Below are 20,359 nucleotides of genomic sequence, written 5' to 3'. Positions count from 1 at the left end.
TTTAAGGTGCGTTCAGTCGCCTTCAGGTGGCTACCTTGGAAACCTGGAGAGCAAGAGGGGTCGGTGCGCACTGACCCCTCTCGCTCTCCAGGCTTCAGGTTCCTTTCGACCTGGTCTTTGGGGCTGGTGGTGGGCTTCCCTCCGCCAGCCCCAAAGAGCAGGTCGGGGAGCAGCAGAAAGCTTCTATGGCTTCTTTAGCCCCGCGCGCACTCTCCCGGCTGGAGAGGTGACGCGCGGCTATAGAGGCTCCTGCCTTGCTAGCTAGGGGTGATGGGAGCTGTAGTTCAACAACATCTGGGGACCCACAAGTTGAGAAAGGCTGGACTAGAGGATCTTTGTGGGAACCTTCCATGGTTCTGTGATTCTGTAAGGCAGTTCATTCGCTCCAAATCTGTTCCCACAAAAGATGCACAACTGGAATGATGGATGTCTCTAACCCTCTGCAGTGATTTATCCGAAGCTTAGAAACTTCATTATGTCGCTTCCCTTGACCAGAGTCACACTCAGGGAAAAGTTGCTGGCTGTGTGTATTCGAGATCTGTCTCGTTTCTGTCTTAGTTTCTCATCAGTGCTAGATGAGATTGGCACAGAGTTCATTCCAGTCTTTGCTCTGCTCCTCCCCTCGCAGCCTGTCTGTGGCCTGAAAAAAGTGTTTTAGCTGACCCCAGGAAGATCACTAGCCTCGTCCTGCTGATGACCTACGGGACCACCTCTCCTGGTATGTCCCACGGAGGAACTTACGGTTTTCAAATAAAAACATCCTGGATGTCCCGGGCCACAGAGAGGTTAGGCTGGCCTCAACCAGAGCCAGGGCCTTTTCGGCCGTGGCCCCGATCTGGTGGAACGCTCTGTCACAAGAGACCAGGGCCCTGCGGGACTTGACATCTTTCCGCAGGGCCTGCAAGACAGAGCTGTTTCACCAGGCCTTTGGCCAAGGCACAGTCTGACCCCCTTCCTTCTGTAATCCTCATAAAACTCTAGCCCAATGGTTGCCATTAATTTGATTCTGAATTGATTAGAACGTATTTCAATTAATTGACTATGATTTTATGTACACTGTGCTGTTTTTACTGTTGTTAGCCGCTCTGAGCCCAGCTTTGGCTGGGGAGGGCGGGATATAAATAACATTTATTTATTATTAATTATTATTATTACGAGAATTCTCTGTCTAATGGAATAGATCAGTGGCTCCCAACCTTTTTCCGGCCATCGCCTCCTTGGGGGCCACAAACTCATTCCCAGTGCTCCCTAGTCTACCCTATCAAAAGCATTATTCAGAATAGCAGTTTGCATGGCACACATAGGAAGATAATAACACAACGAAATTCAAAACGGTAATAATCAATTGCACATTTGCACATAATCCAATTAAAACTATTTAATTAATTCAATGAAACGGATGAACTTGATCCAGCAATTCCAACTTTTCAGAGTCCGATAGTCATTTGCTCTTCTAGCGCCCCGGCTGCTGCCCCCTGCCTTGTAGTGACCCCTCCCTAGGAAACCCCACACTTTGCATATGACCTTCGGGGGCTCTTGAGGAAACTCTTGAGGAAAAACTTACCAAGCTTGCTGCAAATGTAAGACCAGAGTCCTGTAACCCTAGAAGTAGAGAGGAGAAGAAAGAATGAGGAGGGGGCTTTGCCTTTCACCCAGCAAGATGTTCGACCATTTAACGTTTCACCGGGGAAATAAGCAGTTGTGTACAGAACCAGTTTGTGGGCAAAGTATATCCTTCTGTATCTTATAGGGAAATGTCATGTCATGTTATGTTTCATAATCCTCTTACAATATTCACCCAAAGAGATTGTGGTATATTTAGCAATTCCCAACATGGTTTCTTCCTGTGATGACAGTTGTAGCTCAGTCGGTAGAGTGTGAGCTTCTTTATCTCTGGGTTGTGGGTTTGAGCCCCACATTGGACAAAAGATCCCTTCATGCAGGGGGCTGGACTAGATGACCCTCGGGGTCCCTTCCAACTCTACCATTCTATGTTTTTTTCCTGAAGGGCTTCAGGCCTGAGAAGGCTTGAGAGGGCTCTTGGGCTCGAATCCTGCTTCTGGGCTTCACTTTGGGGCACCCAGCTGGCATTGTGAGAACAGAACGTGGGACTAGCTGTGCCCCCGGCTTGATCTGAAGGCTCTTCTTACGTTCTTAAGGCTGCAGGTGTGGGGTCTCAGATCAGGTCCCATTAGCAGAACCCAACACAGGGTGGCCCCCCCTTGCCCTGTCCTTTTACATCTATAACGGTTTTGGGCCACCCTCCACTTGGTTCTGTAAACCCATCCTCTGTGCCCTCTGCCCTATTCTGCCCAAAGCATAATTCATAATATTGGCTTGCATGACCCACTAAGGAAGGAAACAACATAATGAAATTCAAAAGAGTAAGAATTAATTCCACCTTTGTCTGAAACCCAGTTAAAACTATTTAGTTTAACTAATTCAGCAAAATGGATGAACTTGATCCAGTGCCACCAGCTTTTCAAAGTCAGTCAATTGCACCTTCCCCCCTGCTTCCCCCCTCTTTCTCTTAGTGCCCCCTAAATAACCCCACCCATTTTGGGAACTACTGATCTACAAAAAGCCCCCGGAAGAGAGATTTGGAGTTCAGCCTCCCCTTCTGTTTTGAGCAGAATCCCAAACTGGCCTTGGATCTGGAGGAGGAGGTTGCTGTGGCTTCAAACCACTCAGTCCGGCTCCAGAAGTGCAAGTCTGCTCATTGTAATTCCACCTGTATATTTTTAGTTATTTTAGTCGGGTATTTTCCGCATCCCCTGTACAAATTTACCCTCCCATAGCAAAGTGTATGAAAAGGAATTAAACACCTTCTTACAATTTGTCCATCTCTGCTAAGGGAATCTTTCTCCAGCGTCTCTCTCTCTCTCTCTCTGGGCTGCGAACTCCGCGGAGATAAATGCTTTCTAGTTTCACTTTCAAGCGCAGCCTTGAATCTAGCGCCCTTCCTGTCAGAGCTGCAAGCAGCTGTCTCTGTGCCCTCGCAGGCTGCTGTAATTCAGCTACCCAGTTGAAGGCCATTCCAGATTCTCTGTTGTTCTGAAAACCAAGCTGGAAACTGGCCCTGTTCTCCCCAGCAGTTTGGGAGCCCCTGGACCCAAAAGCGCAGGGTTCACTGGCTAGGAGATTGATTGATTTTTAAAGTAGTTGTATTGCATCCCAGGTCCCTCTGCATCTGAGCTGAAAGCAGCAACCCCTGGAGAATAAGACCCATGGGCAGCACTGCAGGGCTGTTGTGTTGCAGCTGGGCAAGGAAGGGGGTGGGAGATTCTCTCTCAGGCACCCCCCTTTCATCACTCATGCAAAATCATGCTGCAAGTCCGCTACCTGATTTCCACCTCTAGAGGTGCAAAACTTTCCAGAAATCATGTCCAGCCTATTCACCATGCATGGGGAGCATTCAGTATTTTGGACAGTGTGATTCAAGGACTATTAGCTGAAATATTGTTTTGTGCATCCCCGTCTCTGAGAGGGAAGAGACTCCAGGAATGTCTGCACTTACCCAGGAATGAAGGTCAACGGAGACCATGGTGTCTTGGGGGGCTCACAGCAAAAACCTGCCCCCCCCAACAGATCCTGCGTCCCCATTAGCTTTCCAGGAAAGCCCTAAGTCAGTTTTGGGTCCAGCACAGAGCAAGACAGATCTCTGTGTCTCCTGCTTCCAGCACCAGCTGAGCTCCGACACCTGACTCTCCCATACACAGCCCCCCTCACCTGTTGTTCTCCATCCTAGGATGACGTGGGGTTGAGCCAGGTAAGGGGATGAAAGGCCCATCCATTTGTCTCTATGGCAACAGGGCCACCTCTTCTCAGGTGAAAAGAGCAGTAAAATTTTTTTGGGGGGGTTAATATAATTTTTAATTAAAATTTTAAACATTTTCACAATATTCTGCATATCCAACAGTTACATTGTCTCATATATTGACTTCCCACCCCGCCTTCCACTGTGTTTCCCCACAAACCTTTTCTACTGCATTATATCTTAAAAAATAAATAAATCCTGAATTTCAAAAGTTTACCAGAGGATACATAATTTGCAGGTAGACATCCGTTTCACATTTGACTTCCCCTCCACTGAAAAGTGAAAGAATAAAAAAGTATCGAGGTGGCATTATGGGTTTGTTAGAGCGGAGCTGAGGAACTCCACGGCTTCTCCTGGGGACGGTCTATTCAGGGAGGCCTGGCTCTCTGCTCTCGGAGCAGCCGAGAAGGTGATCTGCCTACCTGGCCCTCCTGCTCCTGAGGAAGCTAGTCTTTCCCCACCTTTGGTCATCAGAGAGAAGCCTGCCCTGCCCACCCCATGAGGACTGGCAGCTTGAGAGCCCACCTGGCCTCAATCCACCAGAGGAGGGGGGGCTAGATTAAATCCTGGGCCAACATGGGTGACAGAGCCCCCAGAAAGGACAGAACCAAAGGAGGTGCTCCCTTTGGGAAGATCTACTTTGGGGGAGAGCAAGGGCAAGGAGCACCTCCTCAAAGTCTTCTAGGGGGGTGGTCTTGCCCTAATGGTTTTAACTGGTTTTTAAAAATGTGTGTGTGTGGTTTGTTGGTTTGTTGGTTTTGGGAGGAGGGAATGCGAAAGTGATCAGCCATGGGCCATTTCTGAGAAATCACATGATTATAAAGAACACCCTGTTTGGGTCCAGAAACCAACAGTCAGGAAGGGTGTGTTGCTTTTCTTGCTGGCCATTTCCTTCTTTTGTTTGGGTGACCTTTCAATGCAAAACAGGATACTAATCTCTCTGCTCTTGGCAAACAGTAAGAACATAAGAACATTTGAAGAGCCCTTCTGGACCTGGCCAGCCGCCCATCGAGTCACAGACTCATAGAACTGAAGAATTGGAAGGGACCCCAAGGATCATCTAGTCCAACCCCCTGCAATGCAGCTGTCCCACACGGGGATTGAACCTGCAACCTTGGCGTTTGCAGCACCACACATTAATCAACAGAGCTCTCCAGTCCAGCCTCCTGTTCTCACAGTGACCAGCCAGATGCTCCCAAGGGAAGCCTGCAAGCAGGAGCTGAGCTCAAGAACAACTCTCCCCTTCTGTAGTTTCCAGCAGCTGCAATTCAGAAGCATCGCTGCCTCCAGCTGTCGCTAACTCCAGCTGTGCACAAACATTATTTCACATGCATAGAACTAGAGTGAAACATATGCGCTGTGAAGGCAACAAATGTGTGTTTGTAAACGTATCTGGCATACAGGTATATTCGTCAGAGTGGCATTGATGAGGATGATGATGATGATGATGAAATACATAATAAAAATAAGAACAAAAACCAAAAACCCCCCTGGCACAACACATATAAAAGAGCTTTGGATGTCAATCTGCCAAAGGCCTTGTTGGAGAGGAACATTTTCGCCTGGCACCTAAAGATGCATAATGAAGGTGCCAGGTGAGTCTCTTTGGGAGAGCATTTCACAAATGGGGAGCCCTTGCAGAAAAGGCCCTGTCCTCATGTTGCCACCCTCTTGTGGAGGAGGCACATGAAGAAGGCTATCTGGTGTGTGGGTGGGGTTGACCACAGATCCTTTTCCAGGACGCACTCAGTGGCGAATTTGAGTCTGCACAACCAGCACAAACACCCAGAAAAAGGTGGGGAGAAGCTTCTGCAGGTTGAGGACCCGGTTGAGGTTTTTCAACTCAGTGCAAGACTCCTCTGTGTTTGTTTTCTTTACAAACTGCATGGTTGTCCCCACAAGCAGTGGAAGGGTGGATGAGCCCTTCTGGAGATTTTTGTCCAGTTCTTCTCATGGAGCAACCAGCCCACGTTCCCAGAGTGGAAAGAGCTTGCTCTTTGGGATCTGCAGCCTGGGAATTAGCTCTATTGCACAGTATGTTTCCAAGCACAATTCAAAGTGTTGGTGTTGACCTTTAAAGCCCTAAATGGCCTCAGCCCAGTATACCTTCTGGAGAAGAAGAATATAAGCTTGGTGCATCTTCCATGGGACAGCTCTTGAGATATGTGAAGATGGCTCTCCTATCTCCTCTCAGTCTCCTCTTTTCCAGACTAAACATCCCCAACCTCATCAACTGTTCCTCCCAAGGCTTGGTCTCCAGACTCTTGATCCCCTTTGTCGCCCTCCTCTGCCCACCTTCCAGCTTGTCAACATCCTTCTTAAACTGTGGCGCCCAGGACTGGACACAGTATTCCAGGTGTGCTCTGGCATCTGGAAAGGAATGGCATCCCGACAGCAACTGGCACAACAGAAGAGACGGTCAATCAGTTCCTTCCTTGGCAGACCACAAGCTTCTCATGGGCCCACAGTGTGATGCAGCAGCAAAAAAGGCTAAGGCTATTCCACGCTGCCTCCACTGAAGTCTAGTGTCCCAATCAAGGGCAGAAACGAGTCTATGGCACATGGTCTGACTCTGTATAAGGCTGCCTCCTATGCCTCTGAATACAATTCAATTCAATTCAAAATCCTTTATTAGGCATATCGCATCTCACATTAACAAACAAACATCATATACAGACTGTATAAAATACGGGCTCAGTGAACACAATTTATCTCAGACCTATTCTTAACTCCAAGAAATAAATCGATGTACATACATAATATAATACAACACAGCAACATCACCTACCATTAAAAACCACTAAGTCTCTTTACCATGGCCCACTCTTTCTTCATGGACAGCACTTAAAAATTCAGCCGTTATTAAGGTAATTTGATCATCGCTGTCCGCCAGCAGGTCCTGAACAGTTGGTTGTGTAAAAATCTGTCTATTAAATTTTAGGGCCTCAAATAATTGTCCTCTGGCATAGCTGCCAAAATCACAGGAAAAGAATATATGCTCTAGAGTATCGGGTTCCTGTTTTCTGCATTTGCAGAGACGCTCTGATTCTGGGATAGCTAAGTATCTTCCTCTCACTACCGCCGAGGGAAACATGTTAAATCTGGCCAACATAAACAGCCTACACAATTCATGTTTCTTCAGATTTGTCATGTATCCCTTTTGGAAATCTCTACACAAAGGGAGATTTAGGTGGATAGGAGAGCAGGTGCTGTGCTTTGCAACCTCAAGCATGGCGAGAACACTTTTTTCTGTGAGGGTCTTCCTGATAATTTCCCATATATCTTTGGGATCAGAGATTTCAAAATCAGTTAGAGTGAGCCCTATCGAATCCAGTTTTCTCCTACAAATCAATGATAGATTGTAGATTGCACTATCACTTAAAAGATCGTAAAGTATAGAATTAGGGGATAGGGCTCTATAATGGAGGAAGATCCAATATTTCAAGGTCCTCAGCCATGCTCTTACTGATAAAGGCAGTATTCCCAGCTCACAACATATTGTTTCATATTTTACAGAGTTTGCAAGTCCTAATAATGACCTCAGAAGGGATGCGTGAAATTTATCCAACCTCTTGAGGTCACCTGAAATCCACACTGGTGTGCCGTATAGAAGTTGGGCACAGAGTTTCATGTCAATCACTTGCAATACAGCTGGAATAAATCGGTTTCCTACTTGAGAAAAAAAATAGGATTTAATATGGTGGGCTGTCACTTTGGCCTTAACTATTGCAGCACATATATGTGTATTCCAATTCATATTATTTTTGAATGTGATTCCCAGATAATTGAAGTGCTTAACTTCCTGTATTAGATGTCCATTAATTATACAGCCTTTTGGGTTCCCTCTCTTTCTGAATTGCATAATCTTTGTCTTATCATAATTAATTTTGAGATTGTTGAGAGAGCAGTAGATTGAGAAACTCTTAAATAATTTTTTTAAACCCAAAACAGAGAGTGAAATAATTACAGCATCATCTGCATAAAGTAATAAAAAGAGTGGGCTCTTGTTTAAATAAGGAGTATGAGTGGTTGCGTTTTGAAGAAATAATGGTAGGTCAGATAAAAATAGATTAAATAGGGTAGGGGCCAAGATACAGCCTTGCCTAACTCCTCGATTATTCAGAATAGGACCTGCAAGTCTACCGTCTTTTGATACTTTAACATATATTTGGTTATTAGAATGTAGACTTTGAATCAGTGTAAGTAGATATGGGTCGATACCAAGGTGTTCTAGTTTAGTCCATAGTTTATTGCGGTCGACCGAATCAAAGGCACTTTTTAAATCCACAAATGCCACAAAGAGTTTTCTTTTATTTCTCATGACATATTTATCCACAAGATGACTTAACACTAGACACTGGTCAAGAGTTGACGAGCCTGCCTTAAAACCAGCTTGCTCTTTACCAGGTAGACCTTTTGTCAGCATCCATTCTTCCAATTTAATAAGCAGAGATTTGGCATATATCTTACTTATGCATGGTAACAAACTTATAGGCCTGTAGTTCTCTTGGCAATTCCTATCACCTTTTTTAAAGATCGGTACCACTATTGAGTTGTTCCACGACTTAGGTACAAGGGCTGAGTGATAGATAGAATTAAAAAGCGGTACAAGTTTATTGGCCCACCATTCTACATCTAATCTCAACAGGTCTATTGGAATGCCATCCATACCAGGTGATTTCCCTTGCTTAAACGAAAAGATTATCCTTTTCATCTCCTCAACAGTAATTTGAAATTGTGTGGTTTTTGCCAGAGAAGATTTAAAATTTTCCTTTTTACAAACTTGGTGATCATAAAAAACAGCAGTAAAATGTGAAATCCAAGCCTCATCGCTTATATTAGGGAAATCAGTGATATCTTTTATTGAGAGAAGTGACCAAAAGGTTTTGGTATCTTTAATTTCTAATGCAGTAACAATTTTAGACCATTTGGCTAGTGCAAACTCAGATTTTTTTTCCAGGAGCATGTTCTTAAAAGCCTTTTTCATTTCAAAATAAGTCTTCCAGAGACCTTGAGAGTTGGTAATATAGGCTTCTTTTAGACAAGTTCTAAGTTCTTTCTTATAGTTAATACAACCTTTATCAAACCAGTTATACTTATTTGAAGGTTTGTTGCTGAACTGAGGGTCTAAAAAAGAAGAAAATAATTCCTGGATACTCTTATAATAACAATCATTATCCTCCAAGGGCATCAAATTTTGGTTAGTCGCAGGTTCGAGAATAACTGGGTTATTTTCAAATACTGCTAATAGATCCTCCCTATTTTTATCACTTATATAAATTCTTTTGGCATAGACAGTCTTATCAATACTAATAAGAGGACTAATACCATTATTTCTAGGATTCCTGTACATCTCTAAAACTATTGGGAAGTGGTCACTTTCTGAGCGAGGTACAACTGTAAAAGAGGCAACTTCATTTAACATTTCAATGGAAACTAGAGAATAATCGATAACGCTCCTACCCCTTTTGGAGCTGAAGGTAAAATTTCCTGGAATATCCGGCCACATTGAGCCATTCAAAAATGAGAGGTTAAATTCTAAAACCAATTGTAAGAGTTTTCCTCCTGCTTTATTAATAATGATGTCCTTTGAATTCCTCCCTATTCTCAATGGAAGTGGGGCATCTTCAGCTAGATTTGAGACATAGCGTTTATAGAGAGCTGTATTGTCTGATCCAATTCGAGCATTGGTGTCTCCCATTACAATCAGGGGGATATTTGGGGATTTACTACGTATTAAATACAACTCTTCAGAGACTACATTCCAACCATAATCTGGACTACTTTCCAACTCTAGGGGAGGAAAATATATATTTAAAAGAATAATTTCCCGGTAAACAATGGAAAATGATAACAGTTGAGCATACTGTCCAATATTTCTGATATAATTAATTTTAAGGTTAGAAGACTGTTTGATACCACAGATCAAACCAGCTTTAGGGCGACCTTTTGTTGACATTTTAGTAGCAGGTAAATTATAAGTAATAAAATTAGGAATATTTAAAGGTTTAAGAGCCCAGGTTTCCTGCAGAAGTATTATGTCATAAGACCCAAGAAAATTTATAAAATCAGAATCAGCTAATTTACATGAGAGTCCAGCTACATTCCAGGACATAATAGAAAGAGTTTGGAAAGATCTTTGATTTAAGGGTGCTAGTGAGGTATGCGTGGTGCATTCCGGATGTCACACCAAGTTCCTCTGGTTCTTACTATTAGCCCTTTCAGCGGGTTCAGATAGTTCAGATGCTAATTCAATGATGTTTAAAGATTTATTCAGTATGCTCACATTTGAGGAGGGTGGAATGCTAGGATTGCAACCTGGCGCACCCATGCTGGGCACTTTATTTGGGGAGCCCAATTCAGTCTCATTTAATTCTCTCATTTTATCCCATGCTAATGTAGTGACCAGGTTTGCCTCTGAGATGGGTTGTATGCGAGCTGGGTTATAGGAGGGGCGTTTCGGCTCCAAGATCTGAGAGGATGGATTCATCTCCGCAACAACCAATCGGCTGGGGTGACGGAGGGTTTCCCGACCCATAAATCCAGCTCGTGACGATAGAAGCATGAAACCTGATCTGGGACATAATCAGATATGTTTTGGTTGTGTAGTCCCTGTTGGTCCTTCGTCAGATTTGTCAGACAAGAACGAAGGTTATTCAGTCTATAGAGTATTTTGTTCTGAGTTTCTTGGGGGAGAGCGCAGTAGGAGTTAATTAAGTTATTTTCAAAACTTTCGAACCCGTTACCTTGGCTCGCCTCATATAAAGTCCCAGGAGAGTCTGGTCTTTGAAGATCATTAGTAAGTAACTCTGGGTGGTGATTAGGCGAGTGCTCAGTGGCTTTTATATCAATTAAAGTGTGGTGTTCAGCCTTTTGACGAGGTGCTGCAGTCGAGGTTGCAGGACTGGGGAATAGTGGGATAGGAGAGGCCACATTTTTAAAGTATCTTGATATTTTTACACCACTTGTCTTTAGGTGTTCTCTGTGTTTATATATCAGTTTTGCCAATCTCCGATCATGGAATGTAGCCACCGCCCTGGCAAACAAGCCATCAAAATATAGATATTCCACTTTGTCCAACTCCGAGGGATTACTCAAAGTACCTGGCATATATGCCTTAAGGAAGTTCAGTAAATGGACTTTGCGATCCTCTTGTGATATAAATCCTGGAGGCTTAGGATAGCTTGAAAAAACAAGCTTGTTTTGAAGCAACACCAGCTTCCAGTTCTTATTTGTTGAAATGCTCTCCTTATTGGATTTGGAGTTGTCTATGGTTAAAACGTAGGACCATGGATCCTGGGGCAATAGGTCTTGCTTAGCGCTTGGTGGTGGAGCATGCGCTGAGGGTTTTAGACAATCCAGAGCTTTATCAGCACAGACGTTTGGGGGCAAATCCTGTTTAACTGACTTCTTGGCTAAAGACTTCACCAGGTTCCCTCTAGTCCCAGAGGCTGTTGTGCTCTCAAGTAAGTTAAAAAGCTTTTTAAAAACCATTTTTTTATAATGCACTGTCTTAAAATTTTTTATGTTTTTACTTTTTTTAACATTCTTTACAACTATGGATCTCCTGTTACAAGCATTAGCTCTGCAGGTTTTCTTACCCTTCCGTAATGGGCCACTCCTACAGAGGGTGGAGGTGAGGCCATGATTACTTTCCGATTCTGCAGGCATTCCGGCGTGTTTTCTCCAGAGAGTTTTACAGGAGTCAGCCATGATGGTAAAAAATTTTGTGCAAATGTCCAGGTAGGACTTTATGGATTCAATGTCCTCAGTAAGGAGCACTAGCCATTTGATGATTGAGAGATCCTCTTCATTTGTCTCATGGGAATGAGGATAAGAGTCTTTCGAAGGTTTAATATTTCCCGAGGCCAATTCCGAAATTTGTTTTAACATTAGTTCCTCCATTTTTTGATCTAACGATGGTTCGGGGGGAACTTGGGATTTGGCTTTCAGTTTCGGGGATGCCTCATCGGCTGTATCGAGGATATTTTGTGTTGCTTCCACTATATTCAGGCTTTTATCACTGCTTTTAGTACACTGCCTCTGAATACACCAAGTGTGGGGAAAGCCACTGAGCTTACGTCTTGCTTGTGAGTTTCCTGTCATGGCATCTGGTTTGCAGAGCCATCAGGCTGCTGGACAATGATAGACCCCTTTTGCCTGACCCACCAGCCGGACTCTTTCGATGCTATTGTGTTCTCCTTTTATGGATGTGCAACTGGATGAATCAACTGAGAAAAAAAACACTTTCGCTTTCCATATGTCCAACATTCGGCTATTAATGTGCACTCAAAACCTGCGCCAGACTCAGAGCTCTGAGAGGGACGGGGAGAGTCAGAGGCTGCCAGAAGCTGCAGAGAGAAACAGCCAGACCAGCAACACCTCCAGGCTGAGAAAACTGTCCAGCAGAAGTCAAGGTAGTGAAAACACCCCTCTGTTCTGGTGGAATTAAGCAGAGGTGGGGATCCCTCCTGCAGGAGGAAATGGAGGGTGGGGGATGGCAAAATATTTTACAAATACCAGAATGCTCCTTCCACATCTGATTTTGTAGGGGCGATTGGTAGTTGGAGTCAAAGTCTGCCCTTCTGGGTGATGCTCTAAAAGGAAGGGGAAGGGGGGGGGCACAATCCATGCCAAGGATTCACCCCTTTCTGTTTTTATATAATTTTTATTAAATTTTCTGTTTTACAATTGAAAATACTCATTTTACATCTTTAAAATATCAGTGACTTCCCTTCTTTTCTTTCCAAGGTTCCTTTTGGATATCATAAATCCCTGCATATTTTACAAAAACTAAACCATTCGGTATTCCATTATTGCATCCATCAAGACTTATTTACACTGCTGAATTTATCTTAATGCTGCCAGCGTTTTCAGCTGTACACAATTATTTCCCATATATTCAATAAACATTTTCCTATCTTCTCTAAATGTATGTTCTTCTTGTTCTCTTATTTTATATGTTAAGTCTGTAAGTTGTGCATATTCTGTCAACTTAAGTTGCCATTCTTCTTTGGTTGGGATCTCGCTCGTTTTCCATTAGGGGCTAACAGAACACGGGCCGCAGTGGTGGCACACATAAACAACCTTTTCGGACACCTGGGAATTTCCGTCTGAATTATCCCCAACAGAAAGGACTCGTCTTTTGTTTCCCAGTCTAATAACAGATTATACATTTTAAACAAAAGTTCCTCTTCGTTTTGTAGAAGTTCTTTTTTGAATTATGAGCTTTAGTCTGAAAAACCATTCTTTCTATCTACTTTAAACATTTCACGTGACAGATGGTATTGCAACCAATCCGTAATATGGCTCCTTACATTTTCCATTGATTTCAGTTTAGGTTCTGCCCCTGTAAAATACAGCAATTCCCTGTAAGTCACCCACTGTCTATCCATATTAACTCTCTTAATTGTAATAGCCTTGATAGGAGATAGCCATAAAGGTGTTTTCCTTTCCAGCAGATTTTTATATTTCTCCCAAACTCTATACAGATTCTTCCTAAGGATATGGTCCATAAAACTTTTATAAATTTTCGCCTTTCCATACCAAAGACATGCATGCCAGCCAAATTGTAAGTCACAAGTCCAGGATGTACAAAAAGCATTCACCCCTTTTTGGAGGCGTGTGAAGGAGAGGTCAGGTGGTAAAAGCTTCCACAAACGCCCTACCTCCAAAAAGGCACAGCCCCCCCCCCCCGATTCCCAGACCATTAAAAAACCTACAAGGAAGGAGATTGCACCACCTTCTGAGGGAGTCTGTTCCACCATCAAACAGTTCTTGCCTTCAGAAAGTTCCTCCTAAGGCTTAGTCAGAATCTTCTTTTTTGTAAATCAAATCCACCGGTTTGGGTCCTGCCCTCTGGAGCAACAGAAAACAAGCTTGCTCCCTCTCCGGTGTGACATTAAAGTACAGGTTTGGGGGTTCAGGCTGCAAACCTGTGAGGTTGTAAGTCCTCTGGCTCTGATTTGCGGGCTCCTCATTCTCCTCCTCTGTTCATTGTTCTGCTGTTGTAAAATAGCACAATTAAGAAATGCTGAAAATCAGCCTGCCAAGTTTACTGACCCCACAGTAAAAGTGACTAGATTGGGTTGACTGATTTGATCTTCTTGTGAAACTGACTAGAATGTAGAAGGGGCGTTCTCAGGTGAAATCATTCGGTTTAGAGTTTGATATGTAACCCTGTTTACCCAGAACTGAGCTTCCCTTATGGAAGTCCTTTGTAGGTCCTCCATCGGTAGGAGAAAATAACAGAGGCCAACCAGAGAATACTGAGAAGCAAAGCAGCTAGTAAGCCTGACCTTTATTGATCTGCTGCAACAGGGTGCTCCCCTCACACGCAGGAGGACCCCATGCAAAGATGTGCCTGCCCTTATATAGACATTTTAAATTCCCTGCCCTGTTATCCATGACCACTCCCCACAAACATCATACCTACACCACAGAAAAGGTGATCTACAACAGAAATTTGAATGTTGTTGTTTTCCCTGTCTGCCAGGTTATCTGATAATGCCTTATCTGATTGCCTTTCCTGGTAGTCTGCCCATTCCTTTGAGATGGTAATCACTTAATTCCTGAGACAATGGGGAGGTTCCCTCACCCCCTCCCTCCTGGCAGAGAAACATTTGGTCAGTCTGGGAGTCAAAATGGTTTCAGGACTGTGCTGCTCCAGACATGTGGTTTATATTTTTATGTACATGTTTGCTTGGTACATTTATGAACATTTAGTGTGTATGTATATATATATATATATATATATATATATATATATATATATATATATAACGAAATTAATTTTGCAGATTCCAAATTGCTCTCTAACATGGAACATCACCACAAAAGAATAATCATGGAAGCCATCGAGATAGAGAAACACCCTCACAACATGAACAAGCGTGACGACACATCCCGCTTGCCAGACATCTGGAAATTAGCCCTCCCCACAAAAACTGACACCAGATCCAGAGGCACACAGAACGCCATCACCAATCAACCACACCAGACCCAAACCCAGACCCTCTCCACAGATAAATTACAGACACCATCCAGTAGCCAAACCATGGTGGCACCTCCGGATGCTGCACCCCCCTGCAATCCCTACACAGATCTGGCTGGCACAGGCCACAAAACCACAGCTCGCCCCTATACACGAAGCCAAGCCAGAGCACAACTAAATGCAGTACAGCCATCTTCTCAGAAAAACTCTTCACAAAGTTCAAGAGGTCAAGACACAAAGGCTTTAGCAACTAATCCACACCTAATGACCCACCTAAGTGGTACTCAGGATATCACTCAAGAAATCACTCAAGATATCCCTCAAGCAATTAAGGAACAAAAGAAGAAAAGGCACACTAGCCTGGGAACTTCCTCTCTGCCCAGAACATTGGAGGCTATACACCACACCTCCTCAACAGTATTTATAGGAACTCAAACACTGAGATCCTGCTCTGTTCCAGTAACAAGAAGCCGAAAGCACCAGCCTGAAGATGACGAGTGAGACCTCGTCGAAACGTCGCCTAGACACCCCAACTTTTACACGGGAAGACACCCGAGGACACCAAAACCTGCATATATATATATATATATATATATATATATATATATATATATATAACCCTTGAATTTTTTTATTACACTGCAAATGTTCTTGCCTTGTACAACAAGTAGCAATGGAAGGACCTCTAAGTTTTGGTTCTTCCAGTTTCTATGGTTCCCTTTTGGACTTGGACCCCTCACAAGGAGTTCAATGTTTTTTCACTGGAGCCAAGGTAGAGGGCCAGCAACCTTTATCTCATTGAATGTTGCTTCCTTAGCTACCAGTCTTAGGTATCAGAGAGGACCGATTTACGTATTCCCCAAACTTTGTTTTTGGCTAAGGACTCCAGTAGCAGGAAAGTCCACAGAGAGAAACTGAGTTTCCAACACTGAGAGACCCTCAGGAGTTCTGCAAATGACTTTTGGTGTTTTTAATGCAGGATTTCTGGACCACTGTGAACCTTGATGGCAGCTTGTCTTTCTGCGACAGGCAACATGGCCAAAGGTGAGTCTTTTCCTGATACTGACCATCCTGAGGTAGCACCACAAATTTCTGCATGGTTTGCTTATGACTTCAAGATGGCAGAGACTGGCAGAGAAGGATGAGCCCAGGGGAAACACATGTAATAAACGAAAATCTGCCCTTATTCCCTTATGGGAGACACAAGAGCCCTTACAGAGTCCTTTGTAAGTTCTCCATCGGTCGGAGAAAAGAACAGAGGCCAACCAGAGAATATTGAGAAGCAAAGCAGCTCGTAAGCCTGATCTTTATTGAACTGTTGCAACAGGCTGCTCCCCTCTCATGCAGGAAAGGAGGAGGACCCAGGACCCAGGTGTGCCCGCCCCTATATAGACATTTTTAAATTGCCCGCCTTGGAGTCCCAGACCACCCCCAGACACATCATACCTACATCAAAGAAAGGGTGGTCTACAACAGAAATCTGAGTGGGTTGTTTATCTCCTGTCTGGCAGGTTACCTGTTAATGCTCACTTGATTGGATACCCTGGGGAGCCTGGCCAGTCTTTTGTAATGATAAATACTTAGTTCCTGAGCCAGGTCACAGGCTCACCCTATTCACACAGACATACCCTTAAGACAGGATTTGTGAAGGAAAAGACAAAGGGGACGCTTTTCCATTTTCCTTTGACCTTGCAGAGAAAACATTTGGTCAGTTTGGGAACCAAAATGGCTTCATGGCTGTTTTCCTGTGCTGCTTCAGACATGTGGTTTATATATTTATGTACATGTTTGCTTGGTACATTTATGAACATTTATTATACAGTGGTACCTCTGGTTGTGAACAGGATCCATTCCGGAGCCCTGTTCGCAACCTGAGCAGAACGCAACCCATGTCTGCCCGTCTGCGTGGGTCATGATTCATGCGCATGAGCATGATGTAATTTTGAGCGCCTGCACATGTGCGAGTGGCAAAACCCGGAAGTAACCCTTTCCAGTACTTCCGGGTCGCCACGGGGACACAACCTGAAAAGATTTAACCCAAAGCTTCTTTAACCTGAGGTATGACTGCATATATAAGACCTTAATTTTTTTATTTCAATCACCCCTTTGGGATTTTAATTTTTTCTTAAAAAATTCTTTGCCCCACAAAATGTTAACCTGGTATGTTTGCAAGTGTAGCAGTGCACATAGCTGGATATAGGATATCTCATAAAAATAACACATGTTGCATTTTGTTACTAAATTACTTGTGGCATTATAGCACTTTGGAAGAAACATTTTCTCAATAGTGGTCTGTGCTTTACATTTAGCAGGAAGGTCCACCAATAACTGAAAATGCAGTTTGTTTGTTTCTGCCTTTTTGTGTGTTTCCAGGTGTCAAAGTTAGTTCTCTGGTCTCACACCTCTAACATACTCACAGCAACACCACCTGGTGAATCCCCTTAGGGCTTTCATCTTGACCATGTCGCCTTGTCCCTGGCATAGGTTTGGACATTTCATGAGAGAGATGTCTTTGCCTTGGCCTTTCTATGGGATTGCATTATTATTATTATTATTATAATTATTATTGGTGTTGGTCTTGCACTCTAGGAAAGTTGCTCAGTTGTTCAATATTTGCCATGTTTTTGGGTTGATCAGGCCCTTACGTAAAAATCATTTAAGCAAGCTTTCATTTGAAAAAACAAAAACTTCACATTTATGATAAACAGCTGCTCAATGTTGCATTTAAGGCCTATTTAAACACTGGAAAAACATTTCTTAACCTTCTTAAATCTTGGAGATGCCACTCGCATCCCCTTGATCAAGAAGGAGGGAGAAACGTAGACAGCAGAGGGGTCAACACCTAGGAAGGAGCAGTGAGCGCCCAAGAGAATGCACCTTGTCTATATGCATTGTCTGAAATGCCAAAGCTGTCTCTCAATAAAAGTTAATGGGAAACTTCCAGCAAGTCTTGGCTCAGTTCCAGGAGGGCAGGACATGCATTGCCACCACAAATCTCACATTGCCACCACAAATCTCTGGAGTGCCGCTTATGGCTTCAAGGTGGCCACAAACAGGTCTTCTCCTTGGATCATGCTGAGGGTAGAAACTGTGGTCAGGGTGCCCACTGGAATGAAACACCACAACACATTTTCTGTGCACCCTCAACTGGCAAGAGAAAAAGGGGTAGGAAATTTCCCTTGTACAGTGGAACCTCGGTTTTCGAACGTAATCCATTCCAGAAGACCGTTCTAGTTCCGAAATGTTTGCGAACTGAAAATTCAATACAGAAGCCTCAACACAATAGGGAAACTCAAAATGGAAGCTGCGCAGCATGTTCAACTTCCGAAAAGTGTTTGAAAACCGAAGCATTTATTTCTGGGTTTACGGCATCCGAGTTCCAAAATGTTTGTCAACAGAGACATTCCAAAACAGAGGTTCCACTGTAGCCTCAATAGAATCACAGCACTGCAAAGTTGGAAGGGACCCCAAGGGTAATCTAATAATAATACTACTTTAATATTAATTTATTACTTATACTCTGCCCATTTGGCTGGGGGGCCCCAGCCACTCTGGGTGGCTTCCAACAGAACATGAAAAACATGACGAGTTTGTAATTTTTGTTGTAATTTTGCACTGAAAATAAATAAATTATTAAAAATAAATGAATGATAAAACATCAAACTTTAAAAACTTCCCTAAAGAGGGCTGCCTTCAGATGTCTTCTAAAAGTCAGGTAGTTGTTTATTAATCTAGTCCGATCCCCTGCAATGCAGGAATTGCAATACTGCACCCGTGGCAGTATTTAAAAGCTAGCCAACTTCTGCTTAAAAACCTCCACGGAAGGAAAGTCCACCTTCCAGGGACGTCCATTTCACTGTTGAGCAGCTCTTGGCATCAGAAAGTTCTTCTTGACGTTTAGTCAGAATCGCCTTTCTTGTAAAACAAATTAGGTAACTAATAAGTAGCACACCTATGAAATATTTGTAAGCCTGTGTGTGTGTGTGTGTGTGTGTGTGTGTGTGTGTGTTAGTCTCAGGAACTTTGCTGACATGGTATTTTTTATCTCTTATTTAGCCAGAGCAGACGAAGAATTGAGAATTCTGCTCATTGGCAAAACCGGATCCGGGAAGAGCGCAACAGGAAACACCATCCTGGGGGCTGAGAAATTTAAAAGCGCATATGCACTTGCTTCAACAACTCAGATATGTGAATGTAAAAAAGCCCCTGTAGATGGCAGGACAATTGTTGTTGTTGACACACCTGGGTTCTTTGATACAAAAATTAAGGAACGCTTCACGCAAAATGATCTTAAGAAGTGCATTGATATGGTCTATCCTGGACCTCACGCCATCCTCATCGTGATAAAAGCAGGAAAGATCACAAAGGAGGACCAGGAAATATTTCAGGAAGTGAAAAGCCTCTTCAAGGATGAAGGAAAGAAGTATCTGATACTTTTAGTCACCTATAAAGATGACTTAGATAAGAATCATTTAACTATAAATGACTTCATAGTAGGCGCTGAGGGGCACCTGAAGAATCTGATTGAGATGTCCGAAAGACGATTGATTGCTTTTAACAATGTGGCTGATGGAGAAGAAAAGGAGAGTCAGGTGAAGGAGCTCATTGAGATGATTGATGGTTTGGTGGCACTCAATGGCAGAACACCACTGTACACCGAAGAACAATTCAGAAAGGACATGTCTTGGTGGAGTTGGCTTACGTCTTGCTGGAGATAAGGCTTAAGTTATTGTAAGTTTAAGTTAAGTCTGCTGCAACTGGATTTCATATGGACTGTGCCAATCCTGAATGTATTGGATCTGTGACCATGATGCTCATCTGCCTTCAGCAGCACTAAAGCTCTGCTGGATGAAATATTCATTGTCTCTGGTCTGTTTTGGGGGGAATCCTGCAACATGTTTAAGTTTTTGCTCTCCTAACTATACACTGGAGTTCTGCTGTGGAGAAATACTGAGTAGAATTCCATGACAATAACTTCTATTTGTGTTGATACATTATATGATTTATAAAACTACAAGTGAGGAACTCAAACTATATCCTTGTTCTTGCTGTGTGTGGGAATTATTCTGTCCCTGGTGTTTCTTCCTGTCCTCATAAGATGTTATGTCTTTCTTTCCCTGGTTGTTGCTGTTCTCCATCATATCAGATTGTTGTTTCTGAAATTTCTCCATCGCTCCATCCCGTGCTTCGTTGTTTTGCAACTTTTAACAACAGGTGAAAAATCACTCTGTCCCAATAAATGACCTGTTTTCACCATTGTGCATTTATTTGGAATGCAAATGTTTCATTTCTCCTGTTCCGTTTAATTTTCCCATAAATCTTTTCATTAGGCTTTTCAGTATTGATACACTGAAGCAAAAGCAAAACCAAATGGTGGAAATAGTCAAATAAAAATGACCTTAAAAATACTACCCCAGCCACTTCACTTGTGGTTCCTGGGCTTAATAGATTATTTAGTTTAAAGAAGTGATATTAATCTTATTTCTTTTTCTTTTTAAAAATTCTGACAACATAATACAATGTCTTGCAAACACTGAGCAAACATCCCA

At 43.1% G+C, this 20,359-nt stretch overlaps 1 protein-coding gene across 2 annotated transcripts; it reads left to right on the top strand.

The window, feature by feature from the left end:
- The first annotated feature begins 12,060 nt into the window (after positions 1-12,060).
- On the top strand, positions 12,061-20,077 carry LOC114607923 (GTPase IMAP family member 9-like). 2 transcript variants are annotated; one of them, XM_077916671.1, is made up of 3 exons: positions 12,061-12,234; positions 15,790-15,854; positions 18,867-20,077. In XM_077916671.1, the coding sequence occupies exons 2-3, from the start codon at positions 15,815-15,817 to the stop codon at positions 19,526-19,528; spliced, it is 702 nt and encodes a 233-aa protein (XP_077772797.1). In that variant the 5' UTR covers positions 12,061-12,234; positions 15,790-15,814; the 3' UTR covers positions 19,529-20,077. The 2 variants fall into 2 exon arrangements, with proteins under 2 accessions (XP_077772797.1, XP_077772796.1); XM_077916670.1 differs by lacking the exon at positions 12,061-12,234 and having other exon boundaries at positions 15,470-15,854.
- Positions 20,078-20,359: the final 282 nt, after the last annotated feature.

The sequence above is a fragment of the Podarcis muralis genome, chromosome 12 (genome assembly GCF_964188315.1).
Source record: "Podarcis muralis chromosome 12, rPodMur119.hap1.1, whole genome shotgun sequence".
In the NCBI taxonomy this organism is placed as follows: Eukaryota; Metazoa; Chordata; class Lepidosauria; order Squamata; family Lacertidae; genus Podarcis; species Podarcis muralis.
The sequence above is the reverse complement of the archived record's forward strand: the minus strand, read 5'-3'. Positions and strand labels throughout refer to the sequence as shown.

What these genes read in the sequence shown, in the direction of transcription:
- LOC114607923 (XM_077916671.1), top strand. Translation starts at nt 15,815, where the DNA reads ATGGCAGCTTGTCTTTCTGCGACAGGCAACATGGCCAAAG. An exon ending in GACAGGCAACATGGCCAAAG is followed by an intron (nt 15,855 to 18,866) that starts GTGAGTCTTTTC and finishes TCTCTTATTTAG; the next exon opens with CCAGAGCAGACGAAGAATTG.